At 36.1% G+C, this 18,215-nt stretch overlaps 1 protein-coding gene across 1 annotated transcript in view; it reads right to left on the reverse strand.

Annotated features, from left to right (window-relative positions):
- Positions 1 to 18,215, reverse strand: part of LOC138698478 (membrane-bound alkaline phosphatase-like) — a 170,877-nt gene that overhangs the window by 17,710 nt on the left and 134,952 nt on the right. Inside the window, exons 6-7 of the mRNA XM_069824434.1 lie at positions 4,170 to 4,371; positions 2,365 to 2,499 (exon numbers count right to left, since the gene is read on the reverse strand). Of these exons, the coding sequence (XP_069680535.1) occupies positions 2,365 to 2,499; positions 4,170 to 4,371 (337 nt within the window). The remainder of the gene's footprint in view (positions 1 to 2,364; positions 2,500 to 4,169; positions 4,372 to 18,215) is intronic.

Genomic DNA, 18,215 nt, shown 5'->3' on the forward strand with positions numbered 1-18,215 from the left:
GAAAATGCCTACTGATCACACGATCGCCAAATATCTAGGTAATTGATTGTGTTGCAGTAATAAAGATGTGGGTTGGAGCGTCATCTTGCATGAAGAGGTTATTTAGCGTCGATGAGATTGGTGATAGCGAGATCGTATTTGGCGAGATAAACCTGAGGATTCGCCATAGATTACTTGCATTCACCTTACGGTTGGGGAAAACCTCGGAAAAAATCCAACCAGGTAATCAGCCCAAGCGGGGATCGAACCCGCGCCCGAGCGTAACTTCAGACCGGCAGGCTAGCGCCTTACCGACTGAGCCACGCCGGTGGCTGCGTGGATTATCCTCTACCTACATCCGACCCTGGATTATATATACCCAGATTGCTCGGCGTTATAGGGTTCGACGGTAACAACTTTTGTCAGGTTTATTATGCTGCCGTCTAGTTGCTACATAAGGAGTCACGTCATAACTCCCATTTGAATTGCATTAGCGACTGTACTGCCATCTCGTGTTCGTTTACGGCGGACGGGTGGCGATCCTGGCGGTTGTTCTCTTCAAAGTGCAACCGATTTTAACATAGGAATGAGCAATCTACAGTATATGTGATCTGGGATCCGACGTACCTTTCCGGCGAGCAGTTAGACGACTCTCCCGTTCCGAAGCAGCGGCCGCGCTCAATAAGCGCCGTTTGTGCAGGCCTGTTCTATACGAAACCACTAACAACGCCATTTCCGCAGGGATAAAATAAACAAGATTGTAAATAAAACAGAAAGTAGCTGGTCTGTTTAACTGTGTTGCTACTTTTGATACGATTGTATGGATTTGATACAATTTTAAATGGTCTGTACACTGGTACGTACAGTTCATTTTTTGATACAATTTGACATAATATGGTACAATCTGCACTAATTTTACAATATAAAAACTGGAATTTTACAAATTTTTATGAGTTGTCAATGTTACATTACCAGTAGAAACAGCCTGATTATTGTAATCGATCAACAATGATATTTAGTCAGTTTGAAATTAATAGGATGATTAGGGATATAAATCAATTCTTTTGAAACAAAATTTTCCTTTTATTTCAATTCTCTCCTTCAGTGTTATCCACAAAATAGTTTTCTATTTTTGACGCGATTGTATAATTACTCAGACTGACCATGGGACAACAGTGAGTGCAGTAAAATCTCGTTAATCCGTACCCAATAATCGGGACTTCGCTTAATGAGGACAGCCAACAAAATAGCTTGCCTAAAAATTGGGGAATGTGATGTTTTAAAAGTGGCTGTAAGTCAACAATCGTAGGCTATTGGTCACATATCTCCGTACGAGTATTTTAAACCAATTTCTGCAACAAGCATTTCAAATGATGCAGAGGTAGGTTCGTCGGGCACATCATAATAATTATCGCATATATATTATATTGTGCTACTTTAAATGTTATGTACATTAGGTATATAATTAGTTTCAATTCATTTTCTACTGTTCTTTTAAGAATTTCAGTTAAGCCGGACTTTTGTTAATTCGGACAATTTATCATTCAATTAGTACAGATTAACGAGTTACTACCACCACCACCACCAACACCAACACTACTACTGAGTATTATTATTATTATTATTATTATTATTATTATTATTATTATTATTATTATTATTATTATTATGTTTACTGCCAGAAAAATACAATGCAAAGAAATTATAGTAAATTAACAAAATTCCAGCACTCTACTGAAAAAGAGTGTTCTCGTGCTCAGGAGAGGATTCTATGTTGTAGGCTATATGTTAAAAAATGAAAGTCGTATTGCTGTAGATGTAGTAAAGGGACAACAACACATTTTATGTTAGTTTTCTGTTTTGTATTAGTGTCTTTTCTCAGAATTTTTAATTTTGTGGGGGGAGGGGGTGCAATTTACTGGTAGATTTGGTCCATTAATTAAACAAAAAAAGTATAATTTGGTACAATTTGGAACACTTTCTGTGAAATTTGGTACATTTTATTTTTGGTCAGTGGCAACACTGGTGTTGTAGACTAGAGAACGAAAATGGTGACGTCTAACGTTAACAGAGAAGAAGTGAGGTATATGAATGTAGTGCCTATATTGGAAATATTTCACTCCTGATCACACATCGTATGATTTTTTATCTCTAAGGAAATTTAAGGGGCAAAGCATGTAACAACAATTTCTCACACTTCACAAAAATTCAAAGCAAGTGCAAATTGTCTGCTCTTCCAGCCGCATTATCGTTATCATTCGTCTATAATTATCATTATCATCATCATTATTATTATTATTATTACTATTATTATTATTATTATTATTATTATTATTAAGGTAAACATTACTATATACCTTCAGCCAGAAGAAGACCATTGCTTACCTTCGACGAAAAGAAAGAAACCATTTGGGTCCTTGCTGAGGGTTTGGACAGCTGCTCTTGTCATCTCCTCGAGCGTGGGGTCAGCCTCTAGGTCGGCCAGCAAGTGATACTCCATGTGATCCCTGTCAAACAGGCCTCGAAGAGGACGCAAGGTCGTAAATCAATTTCAAAGTACATCTAGAAGCTCTAGATTACCTACTGAAAGCGACGTTAAGTTAAATTAAATACATGACAATCACACAACCAGAAAATAACTCAAGGAAACAAATCTAAGTACAGCCCTACTGAAAAATATCCGCTACTGTAATTTAAAAGTTTAAACTCTTAAAAGGAAAATTGATGTAGAGTGTAATGTACAGTGGTGCAGTACTATTATTGAACGCATAAAGACGAATAAAACTAAAGAAAGTAAAATTCAATAACATAACTTTTAAGTGTGCCGTTCAATATTGCGATGAGATGCGCATATTTTAACAAAATCATAATTAAATAAAAATGTTTCGCTTTTCCTTAATCAGTAGGCCTACTTCAAAATATGAAGATATATGGCAACTACACCCAAAGCCAGATATTTAAGAAACTTAAGATTTAAGAACAGACTGATTTAGTTTCGTACGGGAAACATCCCTACGCATCTGATATGACAATTTTATTATAATCCTGTTAATTCCTGTATGGAGAGGACACTTGGCACGCTCTAGTAACGATCTACATCACTTCAAGTACCTATAGAATATACTGTAATTTAGTAACGAAACGGGTTACGTAACTCTGAACAAGTGTGAGGAAAAGAACAACGAGAAGAAAGAGGACTCGGAAGTAAAGAATCGAAGAAGATAAACTGATGGAGAGGGATGAACATTAGGGGAAGAAAATGAAAGAACAAGGTGAGGAGCTAATAAAGGAACATGAAGAGATTAGAAAAGAAGAGGAGATAATATAGCATCAGGTAAAGGAGTATGAGGAAGAGGAGATGAAACAATGTGAATAAAATAAATAATTATGAGGAGGAAAGAGAACATGCAGAGAAGGAGATAAGAGAACATGAGAGTAGGAAACGAAAGATCGTGATGAAGAAGAGAAGAGAGAACATGAGAGTACGAGAAGAAAGAGAGTGATGAAGAAGAGAAGAGAGAGCATGAGAAAGAGAGCATAAGAGGAGATGAAAAACGTGATGAAGAAGAGAACAGACAACATGAAGAAGAGAGGATATGAGAGGAGACGAAAAAACGTGATGAAGAAGAGAAGAGAGAACGTGATGAAGAAGAGAAAAGAGAACATGAGGAAGAGATTAGGGAATATGAGAGGAAACGAAAGAACGTGATGAAGAAGAGAAGGGAGAACATGAGGCGGAAGAGATAAGAGAATATGAGAGGAGACGAAAAAACGCGATGAAGAAGAGAAGGGAGAACATGAGGAAGAAGGGATTAGAGGATATGAGAGGAGACGAAAGAACGTGACGAAGAAGAGAAGGGAGAACATGAAGAGAAAGAGATAAGAGAATATAAAAGGAAATGAAAGAACGTGATGAAGAAGAGAAATGAGAACATGAGGAAGAGATTAGAGAATATGAGAGGAGACGAAAGAACGTGATGAAGAAAGACGAGAGAAAGTGATAAGATAAGAGAAAATGATGAGAAAAATGAGAAGAGAGAATATGATGAGAAGCGGAGGTAACATGAGGAAGAAATGACAGAGTGTGAGCAGGAGGGGGGGACGGTAAATCATGAGGACTCGGATTATAATTAGGAAGATAATTTGCTTTTGATGTAAAAATTGTTCATTATTTATAAATTATCACTCACCAAGTACGAATTCGGTGTTGGCGTAATCTATACCGAGTAATTGCTCCTTATTCCATACGTATTCGTACTTGGCATTCCGCTCCTCCTTGTCGAGTTTCCAGGCGCTAATCAGATCAGCGTTGTCCTCTCGGCTGCCTGAAGTTCCTTCTTCGTCGGTGAAGTTCCGTGGACGAAATTCCTTGCGACCTCCTCCGAGTATCACCTGGGAATTGAAGTTCCGATATAGGCTACAATGCATTATGGGGAAGGTGTCATACATTGATGCACCGGTTATATGATTCAATTTTCTGGGATTCACTTGTCGGTGCAACATTATTAAGATTAAGATTATACAGAGCTATTATTATCATAGGTCCCGGAAAAGAGAGGCCGGCCGGCCACGCCTTGCGTGGTTTCCGCCGCGCGCTAGCCGTTTCTCCCGCGCAATCGACCTCCAGTAGCCATATGGCATTCAGTGTGCTTAGAAGTCGTGTAATGAAACTCTCGATTATTCAAATGTACAACGTTAATGCATAAAGTTTAGTGATTACTCTGTATTTAGGTAATGCCTATCAACAAATTCTCACTGTGTGAATGTGTGTATATGTACAATACATACATAAAAGGCAGAAGGTCGTGTGCGAAAATTAGACGAAAATTTCGAATAAAGTTTCCAAACAGACCTGTGCCTTCTGCCAAAACAAATAGACGACTTACTAAAAGATTTAAAGAAACAGGCTCAGTGAAGAATCGAAAATCAAGCAGAAAACGCAGTGTTCTTACGCGGAACGATTGTCAGTTTATTTCCAATAAGATTCCGCCACTGCTCATACAGATGCCATGTCAATGAGGGAATTGAGGTGTATTTTCGGTACGAGACTAATCAGTAATAATTTGTGGCCTCTACGAAGCCCAGATATAACACCCTGTGACTTTTATTTATAGGAACACTAAAAAGGTAGGGTTTGTAGGAAAAATTCTCATTCTATACATAAACTGAAAGACTATAGACCTACGAGAAGAAATCCAAGCTATCAATGACGTGGAACTTCACAATGTTGTTCATTCATTCATCAGAAGATGTCAGTTGTGTGTGGCGACAAATGGGGCCATTTTCAGCAACGACTGTGAGCATGATAAGTCCAAATTATCGAACATTTATTGTTAGTACTGTTATATATTGGAGAAGCGCCGGAGAAATGGTTATGCGCTCGGCGGAAACCACGCAGGACGCGGCTGGCCAGCCGGCCACTCTTTTCTGGGACGTATGATAATCGTAATAGCTCTGTATTTAGTTATTTCTACAAAAACAATTCCATATTATTGAAGGGATATTTCATTTTGATTTATACATTAATATTTTATTGTTTTTCTCGTAAATGTTCGAAATATGAAACATTTCTATTTAAATAAGATAATGGGTGAAATGATTGTAGGAGGAAGAAAAATAAAGTGCGTACGATTTTCTGATGTTATGGCGTTGTTAGCAGAAGAGGAGATGATACTAAGGGATATGCTACTGGAGCTAAATGACAACTGTGAGCAGTATGGGATGAAGATAAATGCAAACAAGAGGAAGACCATGGTCATAAGAAGAAAAGTAAAGAAGGTAAACTTGCGAATTCTAAATGAGGCAGTAGAGCAAGTGGACAGCTTCAAATGCTTGGGGTGTACTATAAGCAGTAACATGAGCTGCTGCCAGGAATTCAAAAAGAGGATAACAATGGCAAAGGAAGCTTTTAATAGAAAAAGGAGCATCTTCTGCGGACCTCTGGAAAAAGAAGACTAGTGAAGTGCTTTATGTGAAGAATGGCATTATATGGAGCAGAAACATAGCCATTACGACGAAATGAAGAGAAACGACTAGAAGCATTTGAAATGTAGATATGGAGAAGGATGGAGCATGTGAAGTGGACAGACAGAATGAGAAACGACGTTGTGTTGGAAAGAGTGGGTGAAGAAAGAGCGATGTTGAAACTGATCAGGAAGGGAAAAAGGAATTGGCTGGGTCACTGGTTAAGAAGAAAGTGCCTTCTGGATAAACTGGGAAGGAATGGTGAACGGTAGAAGATTTCGGGGCAGAAGAAGATATCAGATGATAGACGAATTAAGATATATGGATCATATGAGGAGACAAAGAGGAAGGCAGAAAATATGAGACTGGAGAATGTTGGGTTTGCAGTGAAAGATCTTCCCTTGGGCAGAACTCTCTGAATGAATACTACCTATTCTACATTCTATATTAAACTATTGCTTTCACCATAATTCTGTGAGTTAATTCCCATGTTTTACGTGTAACTTAAAGTTTATATACAACTAATAATTTATTTGAATTTATAACAGCGATTTTGTTGAATAAAAGTGTAATTCAGAGACCATAATATTATTTATTTTCTAGTCAGAAAAAAAGTATTAACTTATAAAAAAAATAGTTTCAACTCTTTATTGGATATAGGCCTATATGTGGGTTGGAACTTTAATAGTGACAACACTGCTGTGGAGGTGAAACGAGATGTAATTAATTATTGTCACTTCTACCATATGTTAGTTAATGACTAATCAACCTTTCCTTTCCGACTCAAAGCACGTGCGCTATGGCAAGAAGAAGATAGACTAGTCTTGTGTGTGCTACCGATTTAAACTGTTGTGAGAGTTTTAGTTGGAGAGCAGAATAACTCGCCCGCATTTACGTCACTCGTATGGGCCCACTGTGTTACTTAAAAATGTTGAATTGCTCGAAAAAGAACCGAAAAATTTCGTCTGTAGTCTTCTCACTTCGTGTGAACATATGAACCGCGAACTTATTGGAAAGGGTGATAACTACTGAAGCACCTTACCTCAACATGGAGGTGGGCGGAGTCCCTGATATAGAAGGAAGAAGAACCGATAAATAGGATATACGCAGGAGCACGAGCGCAACAAAAGAAACGAGAGTGGGAAAGGAAAGGCACGTACGAGATTCAATAGCTTAAATGAACCTATAAAAATAACAATTTGGGATCCGAGGATTGAGAAGAGAGGGCAGGGAAGACCCGAACATCGCAGATCAGACGTCTTCAAAAAGATGGTGGGAGAACAATGGTCACGTATCGCAAACAAAGAAAGTCTATAAGGAACAAATTTGAAGATGTGCTAAATTTGACGTGAAGCATTTGTGTAAACATGAAGTACCACTGGAAAAAGTGCTAAAAACCTTAAAGCTTGAAAATATTAATAAATCGAAGCTTTGCTCAGTACTACAATTATCATTGACAATCAAAATCGTATTTCACTCTGCAAAGACAGAAAATCGTACTTGGGCAAAGCTCGCAAACTAAATGTTCTGAATTGCATTCGCAAATGTAGGGGAGGTTTACCCTGCAGAGACTTTTGAATTTCAATATTATTTCACAGTAACATCATGAGGTCATCATCATCTCTGGATAAAACAAAAACTTTCTTATTGTTCTTGTTCTTTTACTTGTTATTTAATGACTATCAACTACGAGGTTAAAAAATTTCGAGGGATAAATTGTTCCGAGGCCAGACATCGAACCCGGGACCTTTGGTTAAACGTACCAATGCTCTACCAACTGAGCTACCCGGGAACTCTACCAGACACTCAATGTTGGTTGCTTGACTGTTGTCAGCCCACTTTGAGGTGTGTGGATATAGAGGGAAAAATTGGATCGGTGTCTGGTAGAGTTCCCGGGTAGCTCAGTTGATAAAGCGTTGGTACGTTTAACCAAAGGTCCCGGGTTAGATGCCCAGACCCGGAACAATTTTTCCCTCGAAATTATTCAAATCAACTTTACAGGGAGTTATACCTGAAAGCTTGATTTGCATAATACACGTCACTGTTCGTTAATAGAAAACCACAATTTAAGTCACACTGAGTTAGTGTGCACTCAATGTTGATTGCTTGACGGTTGTCAGCCCACTTTGAGGTCTGTGGATATAGAGGGAAAAATTGGATCGGTGTCTGGTAGAGTTCCCGGGTAGCTCAGTTTGTAGAGCGTTGGTACGTTTAACCAAAGATCCCGCGTTCATGCCCGGTCCCGGAACAACTTTTCCCTCGAAATTATTCAAATCAACTTTACAGGGAGCTTGGTTTTGCAACTACGAGGTTATTCAGCGTCGATGGGATTGGTGATAGCGAGATAATATTTGGCGAGATGAGGCCAAGGATTCGCCATAGATTATCAGACATTTTCCTTACGGTTGGGCAAAATCTCGGAAAAAAAAGCCCAATTAGTTAATCAGCCCAAGCGGGAATCGAACCCGCGTCCGACCACAACTCCGGGTCAGCAGGCAAGCGTCTTAGCTATGCCGGTGGCTTTGTTCTTTTTTAGTCAACTGTCCGAAGAAAGATTTGAACCTAATAAATGACATCAATACCCCATCAGTCATGAGGCAACTAAACTAGGAGATAATGGGTAGGGTGGCCAGTTCCTTTCCCTCTCCATTGTATACATGGCTGACTCGTAACATATTACACTAATCAACTTCAGATACTTTCTAATTATGAATGTCTAATTGAATTTGTACGTACATAAATAATATATTAATTTGATATTTAGAATATTTTCATGTAATAAAATTAAATAACAGAAATTCATATTAATCTATATAATGTTCGCAATTTTTTCTATTTAATCAGGATAAATAATTATTTTAATAAGAAGGTATTCTAAATACAAAGCGTTCTTTACTAGGTAGTCTGCCGATGCAAGATCTCGCTCCATCGCATTATAGCTGTTGTACAGAAAATTAAATGAATTCATGACAGTCCTATGTTTATTTAATACTTCAATGTGAGTTCGGATTCCGTGTTTCAAATCTGCTTTCACCATGCAAACTTAAGCATAAGACAATAACCAAACACAAATAATGAAATACATTTTAGAATCAGAATGAGAAACGTGGGGTTAAGATGCAACCAATTTTATCGTTTTTGCAGCAGTATTATCAATTAACGGAAGTCGATTTTGCGTGGTTGCCGAGACGATGTTTTTTTTTTTATGACTGTGTTTGAGTACTAAATCTGACATTGAAGTAGGTTTTGCGGTGATACTCGCCTCTTTTTACTTTTAAAGACAAAAAAAAAACGATGATTGATTTATCTCGTACGTACTTAATAACTTACTTACTTATGACTTTTAAGGAAGGTGGAAGTTCATTCCGCCCTCATATAAGCCCGCCATCGGTCGCTATCCTGTGTAAGATTTATCTCGTACTTCTATTACAATTTCGATTTTCAATAACCGCGTCACACCTGACTTGCAATTAGCTAAAATGTTTGCTTTGATGCAAACATGAACTCATAAACTTGGAGTTACCTAAAATCAAATTTAACGTCTTCACTGTTACCTGTAATAAGTAAATAAATGCCCCGTCATGGGTAGAGGCCTCCTGCTAGAGGGAAAAAACTAACTTTTTTAACGAGGTGAGCTAATCCGCGTTAGAAATTGCTCTTGATTATAATTGATTTCTTTTAGCTCTTGCTGTTACCTGTAAGCGTACATATTACGAAAATTCAAATTTAATGGAACGCTTCCTAACCAGTGTCAGCACTATGTCTACATTTAAGATTGCTTCACTGTCTCAGAATTTGAAGTTGTACTGCGGGATTATCTAAACACACAGTGACTTTATTTTACAACGTTTTATCAACATCTTAGGTTATTTAGCGTCTGAATGAGATAAAGGTGATAATGCCGGTGAAATAGTCTGGGGTCCAGCACCGATAATTACCCAGTATTTGCTCATATTGGGTTGAGGGAAAACCATGGAAAAACCTCAACCAGGTAAATTGCCCAGACCGGGAATCGAACCTAGTCCACTTGGTTTCGCGGCCGGATGCGCAAACCATTACTCCACAGGTGTGAACTGTATGTATGTATGTATGCATACCTATGTATGTAGGTATGTATATCGGTATATGTATGTGATTCACGAGGATTTACCGTCATTTACGGAACTTTTTTCGGAAGACATTCTGAGCAAAAAATGTCATGTAAACATGTGTCCTAATCTCAATATTTTCAGAGCTACACTAATTTCAAGTTGTTAATAAAATAGGCCTATGTTTTATCTTCAGTTTTAAGAGTAAAAGAATGTTACAAATAGAGAATGAACTATTTAGAAGTATCATTTCTTTAATTGGCCAGTATTCTGGAGCTAAAAATATGTTGTTAATTGCTTTGTATAGATTTTGTTTTTTCAATTTTTAACACTAAAAATTACATAATTCTTACGCACTTATCACAAGAATTGTTACAAATCATACGCCTTTAGGAACTTGATTCTTTACAGTTTAATTATGCATCCTAATGTACAGTGTTAAATAATTCACAAGAGTGGCGTGATTTGTAACAATTGTTGTGATAAATGCGTACGAAAAATGTAATTTTGTGGTTAAAAATCGAAAAAAAAAAATCTGTACGAAGCAACTATAGAATTTAGCTTCAGAATACTAGCTAATAGATACGATATCTCTAAATAGTTCATTCTTTATCTGTAATATTCTTTTACCCTTAAAACTAAAGAAGAGTGTTATTTTACAAACAACTTTAAATTAGTGTAACTCTGAAAATAATGAGATTAGGACACATATTTACATGATATTTTTTATTTACAATGTCTTCAGAAATAAGCTCCATAAATAGCGGTAAAACCTTGTGAATTACCCTGCATGTATGCCTATTTATTAGTTACTTTATTTATTTATCTATTTGCCTATCTATCTATCTATCTATCTATCTATCTATCTATCTATCTATCTATCTATCTATCTATCTATCTATCTATCTATCTATCTATCTATCTATCTATCTATCTATCTATCTATCTATCTATCTATCTATCTATCTATCTATCTATCTATCTATCTATCTATCTATCTATCTATCTATCTATCTATCTATCTATCTATCTATCTATCTATCTATCTATCTATCTATCTATCTATCTATCTATCTATCTATCTATCTATCTATCTATCTATCTATCTATCTATCTATCTATCTATCTATCTATCTATCTATCTATCTATCTATCTATCTATCTATCTATCTATCTATCTATCTATCTATCTATCTATCTATCTATCTATCTATCTATCTATCTATCTATCTATCTATCTATCTATCTATCTATCTATCTATCTATCTATCTATCTATCTATCTATCTATCTATCTATCTATCTATCTATCTATCTATCTATCTATCTATCTATCTATCTATCTATCTATCTATCTATCTATCTATCTATCTATCTATCTATCTATCTATCTATCTATCTATCTATCTACCTACCTACCTACCTATTTCGAATTTTAAAATCTATTTTCATCTGAATTCTTTATTCCTCAATCTTTGTTCCAATAAAGCAGCATGGATCTGGTTACAAATTATAATACATTGTTCGAGGCGCTTTTGTTTACGTCCATTTTTTAGTAGGAGTGGCATAATAACAGTTTTCGTACAATTGTTTTTTTTTATCTCTATTGAGAAGAAGTTGAATTGCGTTCTTAAGTGTCCATTTAAAGATCACCAAACTGAATTCTGTGTGTTAATTTTATAATAATTAAGCCCCAAGTAAATTTCGATCTCACTTCTTGGATTTTCATTCCCTATGTAATCCAAAGTACAGAGCTTATAAGAGAAATCCTCACACTCTGGACAAACTAAATTGATTGTTCGGATGGGAGCATGAATTTCCATCCATTAACTACGCGTGTGAATGACAAATTTTATTAAGGTTTTCGTTCGTGTATATCGTCAATTAAATTCCGATATTACATTTTATGTTTGCTGTATTAACCGGAGTTCGGCAAGTTCTTAGAAGGTTTATCTTGGCCTACCGTCCGTGCGGAACTGTTCGTTAAAAGGATCCGTAAGGGAATAACCTTAATGTAATTATTTCTTCTTCTATTTTAAAATGATTTCAGTAATACATAATATTAGTTATAATGGTCAACAATGAATGAATGAATGAGCAAATGAATGAATTAACGAATAAAAGAATGAACGAACGAATGCACGAATGAACGAATAAAAGAATGAAAGCACGAATGAACGAACGAATGCACGAAAGAACGAACGAATAAAAGAATGAACGATCGAATGTGCTACCAAGATATCAGGCCTTGAGACATGTGAAATGCATAAGTTGAGTGAAGACTTTGGACAGTAAGAAAATGTTCCATCTCCGAAAATTGATCCTGCGGGACACATTCTTTCCAAATTTTTGGTGGTTGTAAAATAACAAAGTTTATGTCTTCGTTAAAAACTAACAACTGGACTATGACGTCATTCATACTTTTAGGAATAGTATATACCGATTCCCAAGAGATTCTGTAGATAGATTTTCTTAGGTCTGTCATATCTGTATGCAATAAGTGTTGCTTACCTCATTAATTTGACCTCGATTGCAAATTTATTCTTAACAACTATTATTTTATTCGTGATAAAAGGCACGTTTTCCTCAGCCTTCAGCGACACAACTTACAACCTCCAAAGGTATTTCCTCTACTGTCGTAGGTTCATGATTAGCCTATGCTCTCCACATACGCTAATCACTACACATAGAATTTTTATTCATCAAATATAGTTTAAATATGCATGCAAATTTGCATATGCACTTAAATATACCTCTACATCAGGGGTCGTCAGCACAGAGCACGCTGGGGCTAGCCTCCCTTACCCGCGGAAAACGCAGTGCGCTAGTGCACTATAGTGCTCTCGTAGCTGCTAGCGGGTATGCTCTCTATCTCTGCCTGTTGCACGACAGTGCACACTGGACGGCACCGCGTAAGCGTTGCACATTTCAGCGAGTGCTGACGACCACTGCTCTACATCAGCCCTGGACACAACGGAGAAGTGGAACGTAACTCTCAAACTCCCCTCCCATGCTCTTTCCGCTTCACTGCCTTATAAACAAACGCACAGTGGGGACTGTGCATCAGTGATGGATTTCAGGCGACCAGCGAGAGCGAAAGCTCCTAACTGCTACCATGCAATCCGTCACCGAGCAGTGCTTAACTGCTGATCTACTCGTCTCAGCATGGGAAGGTGGAGTGAAAAGTTAAGGGGAAATCTGTATGTCTTAATTGAGCTAATAGCGCCTAGGCCTATTTTACAGATAAAATATGAACTTGAATAGAGTATGCCCCCAAAGAAAAATATGCATTTAAATATGCCATTAAAACTAACAAAAGATGTTGCTTATTTAGCATACATTTAAATTAATACTAGCAATATTTCCAAGCTGGCACTTTTCAACTGGAATTAGTGGACTTCTTCACGCTTAGGCCTACACCATCGCTGACAGCTCGCTTCTAACTAATCCAGACAATGCATGACAGAGTGATGATGCAATATTGATCCTATGTTTTCTTTACGATCAGACAAACTGAATGTTACCGAAAGGCAGAGTGTTGAATGTGTATGATATGTTCATATTTATCTTAAAAATACGCATGTTTAAGCCTGCATTCCTGCAATATGCCGCATCAGCCGAAATATGCAGATAATTGCACTATGAAACTTCACAAATGGATATAGAAGAAAGTGAAACATATTTCGGTTCCACTTTGCATATCATGGATGAGAGCCAGTGGCGTCGCAGAATTTTGTCAAGGGGGGGCATTATTAAAATTGTTTACAATTTACATTATCGGTATTTTAAATGTTGATTATCATGTCACGTTATATTAATATTATACTATGTTCTAATAGAACATATTCATGAATATCTTTATAAAAAATTTGAAATTAATTTTTTACAGCCATCCAATTTTCAACAAATTTTAACGTCTGTTTAATTTTGTACCTATTTAATAAAAAAAGTGCTTGTATCATTATTACACTTACACAATAATCACATAGGCCTATATACATATTATAGGCATATATATATATATATATATATATATATATATATATATATATCGTTAGGTTGTTTGAATAAATCACTCATAATTAATCTCGATCGAGATGAAATATTCCCAATATTTATCATACCTCTTTGTGGACAATAATCCAATAATCTGTAATAATAATGTAGCACCACCGCATATACAACACTGTTGTTCTTAACATTCATTTTCTACAGTCCTTTTAATATCATTAAAAGTTGTCTGAATGCATAATGTTATCAACAGACATCGGATTCTAGGGCAAATGCCTATTTTGTTTCTTTAGGAGAAAAGTAAAAATAATTATTAATATTTGTGTTTCATGGAAATTGAAAGGTATTCAAAGAGTTTTATACTGCCCTAAAATGCCCTAAAACGGTTATTAGAGCCTAATTTGTTAATATTCGCCTAAAAATGCCTAACTCACTGTAAAGTTTCGCATTTTACTCTTACTTTTTATAATTTATACATGCATTCACTGCGAAATTTAAGGCATTTAAAAAGTGGAAAGTTTGCTTCACACCGGCCATGAAACCATTGATAAAGGAAACAAAATGTTTTGAATCTCACGACACTCGCAATAGATTTCACTGAATTTAACATGTTTGGAGGCATAAATGCCGACAAAGAACCAACCTTAGTTTTGAAGCAGGCAACAATCACAACATGTGCTGCTATCGATTCAGGGATATACTATACTATAAAAATGACTGTTTTCGGTCTGAAACCGATTAGCTGTACTGCCCTTCAGAGTGTCATAAAATCACAATTTTTGGAGAAAGAGTGTTTTTGAAATATTTATGAAAAGTCGTAAAACTGCGAATTAGTAGGGTAAACCGTTACAAAATATTTAAAAGAATGGCCCTCCTAGTGTTAACACTACCAGGAAATGCAACAATAAGTGGAACTTTGTATTTTTGTCCAATTGAATCTCAATAACAACGGTTCATTTGAATGCTCGTTAACAGTTGCTCTTTCCCTCACCTTATTTGTGTTGAGAAGTTTTGAGCGGTAGGACGTTTTCCTGTGAAGTTTAACGCGATAATGCCGAAAAATATAAGTGCAAAATCTACATCGATCCGGCAATGGCTAACAGAATATTCAGAATTCACTTATGATGGAAAAATAATATTCTGCAAGATTTGTAGCAAACAGGTATGTAACAATAGTTGAAATATATAAATTCTATTAATTTTAATGAGTAGGCCTATAATATTTATACATTGACTGAGCTATCCTGAGGTATAATTCTTTTTAAGACCACTACACTTTAACCTTTTAAATTCCGATAGTTAAAGTATTTGCAGGTCATTAAAATTTTGATTGTTCGAACCCACTAACTTTGTGATAGAAATACGGCAATACAACAATTAGGATTTTATTTTAATTCAGTTTACTTTACATTTTTAGATTTCGCAAGAAAAGAAGTGCCACCTAAAGCAGCATGTGCAAGGAGCGGCTCATAAGGCTAAAGCTCAGCAGAAAAATCAACTGCAACAAACTTTACTAACACAGCCTACTTCATCCAATCTCAGCAGCAATTTCTATGCTGATTTAACCAGAGCGTTTGTTGCTGCTAACATTCCCTGGAATGCAATTGAAAATCCGGTTTTAAGACAGTTTTTACAAAAATACTGCAAACAAAATATCCCATCTGAGTCGACCCTAAGAAAAAATTACTTAGACAGAATATACAATGAAACTTTAGCTTCCATTCGGGAGGATATAGGTGATTCTTACATATGGGTCTCTGTGGATGAAACCTCAGATCCTATGAATAGGTATATAGCAAATATGGTAGTAGGAAAACTTAGTCCTGATGGACCTTCGATTCCACACCTCGTATGTGTTAAGGAACTTTCGAAAGTGAATAGCCAAGCCATTGCTTATTTTGTAAATAAAGACCTACAGTCTTTATACTCAGGTAATATAGACGATTCTAAAGTTCTGTTGTTTTGTACTGATGCTGCCTCATACATGGTTGCTGCAGCTCCACTTCTTAAAACATTTTATCCTAACCTCACGCATGTAACCTGTCTAGCACATGGCCTTCACAGGGTTTCTGAAACAATCCGGAATGAATTTCCTCTTGTCAATTCGTTTATTTCTAACACAAAAAAATATTTTTGTAAAGCCCCATCCAGGATTTCAATATTCAGAGAGAACTTTCCAGATATCCCACTCCCACCTCAGCCGTTGTTACACGATGGGGAACCTGGATTCAGTCAGTGGTGTATTATTCTAAGTATTTTAAAGAAGTGGTCACGGTTATTGATAAATTACCTGAAACTGATAGTGCAGCGTGTGTGAAAGCAGTGAAAGATTGTCTGAATGACTCACGAGTGAAAAACGATATTGCCTACATAACATCAAACTTTTCTTTCATACCTGCAAGCATTGAACAATTAGAACTGAAAAACAATCTCTTTGTAGCCAAATAGCAATAGTAAAGGAAGCTCAAGTGAACATACATTCTGCTTTGGGCGAAACTGGGATAAAAGTTAAAAATAAGTGGGACAACGTATTAAATAAGAATGTAGGATTTTCATTGTTGGAAAAAGTATCAAGAGTGATATCGGGGGAAAGTGTAAATGTCCCAGTAAGTATTGATGTTTCTATTGTACCTAATTTAAAATTTGCGCCTCTCACATCAGTTTCGGTTGAAAGAAGTTTTTCTGCTTTCAAAATGATTCTCAGTGACAAAAGGCAAAGGTTAACTGTGGAGAATTTAGAAAAAATTCTGGTGGTGTACTGTGCAGATAATTATAATAAAGTCTGAGCATGGAACTGAATTTCAATAACTTAAAATGAGTAATCTTGATATCAATAATCATTATTTCATTAGTTTCAATATATTACATTTGTGCAGCTCTGTTTATAAATATAATATAGTATTCTTTTTTAATGTTTAAACATACTTTTTGGTGCGTATTTTAGTGTATAACTAAAAATTTCAGTGAAAGAAATAAGTATGATACCTTGATGTGCCTAAAATGCCTATTTTCATTAAAATAGAGCCTAATTTTACAAATTTTGAGCTTATTTTAAGCGCCTAAAACTGCAATTTTTAGTGCCTAAAAATCCGATGTCTAGTTATCAATATAGTATGTATCGTCGTAACCGATAATGCACTCAAAGCTGGGAAGTTTATTAATTTAATTTATTGTCGTTTTGTACATTATAATAGCTCTAGTGGCGAAGTGCATCAACATTGATTAAAAACGCAGTAATCATAGATTACGAAACGACGGTTAAACAGTAGCCGTGGTTAAAATGTAATTTATGTGCACCATTCATAATCACCGATTACTAAAACATGGCTAGCTGACACCTCATTTAACCAGAGTAAAGTCTATGACTATTGTTTCTACAAAATGACTAAAGGAAGGCATCCATACCGCTGCAAAGATAATAGTCGACGTCTAAAAACGACTGCGCTCACTATGTTCTACATCAAAATGAACGTATCCTACATTTTCGCGTTGCATTTGTTTGCCTTTGGGCGCTGTTATATTTGTGAGTTCCATTTCTTTGTTCTTCAGTAATGTTAGGTTAAAATCGTACAAAATGGAAAATTGAATCCAAAAGTGATTATATCCCAATGTTAGGTTGAAGTATCGATAGACTTAATTACTAGATTTAAATGTATTATATAAAAAAATGGAATATCCATAAAGGAAAAGGATGCAGAAGATTGGTAGGAATGTGTGTACGATCTTGGACTCCATTTACACCAGGGAATTGTGCATTATCCTAAGATCCATCCATAACCTCTCTTTGTTCAGCCTGTGACATAGAGAAAGAGATACCGGTATTCGAGTATTCCCTCTTAAAATACAGAAAATAACAGTTACATAGAATCGTAATATAAGCAGCCGATCCGTAGGAGAAATATGACTGTTCTTGTGTTATTTCAAGTAATCCATTTGCAGATTTTGATAAACGAAATCCCTCCTGAAATTTTCTGTCACCTAGTTCCTCGTAAGAATTCTCTCTTTCCACTAAAGAACCTTCACGCTCACGCTCTATCCAAGTAATTCAAGTACTGCACAATAATAATCGTCTTAGAAATAATCACCTGTGGTTCTGGCCGCCATTTTGCTTTACTTGCTCTACTAATCGCTGGTTATCTCCTTTAACCGCTCATATTTGGCCGATTAGAGATTA

The sequence above is a fragment of the Periplaneta americana genome, chromosome 1, assembly GCF_040183065.1.
Source record: "Periplaneta americana isolate PAMFEO1 chromosome 1, P.americana_PAMFEO1_priV1, whole genome shotgun sequence".
Taxonomy (NCBI): Eukaryota; Metazoa; Arthropoda; class Insecta; order Blattodea; family Blattidae; genus Periplaneta; species Periplaneta americana.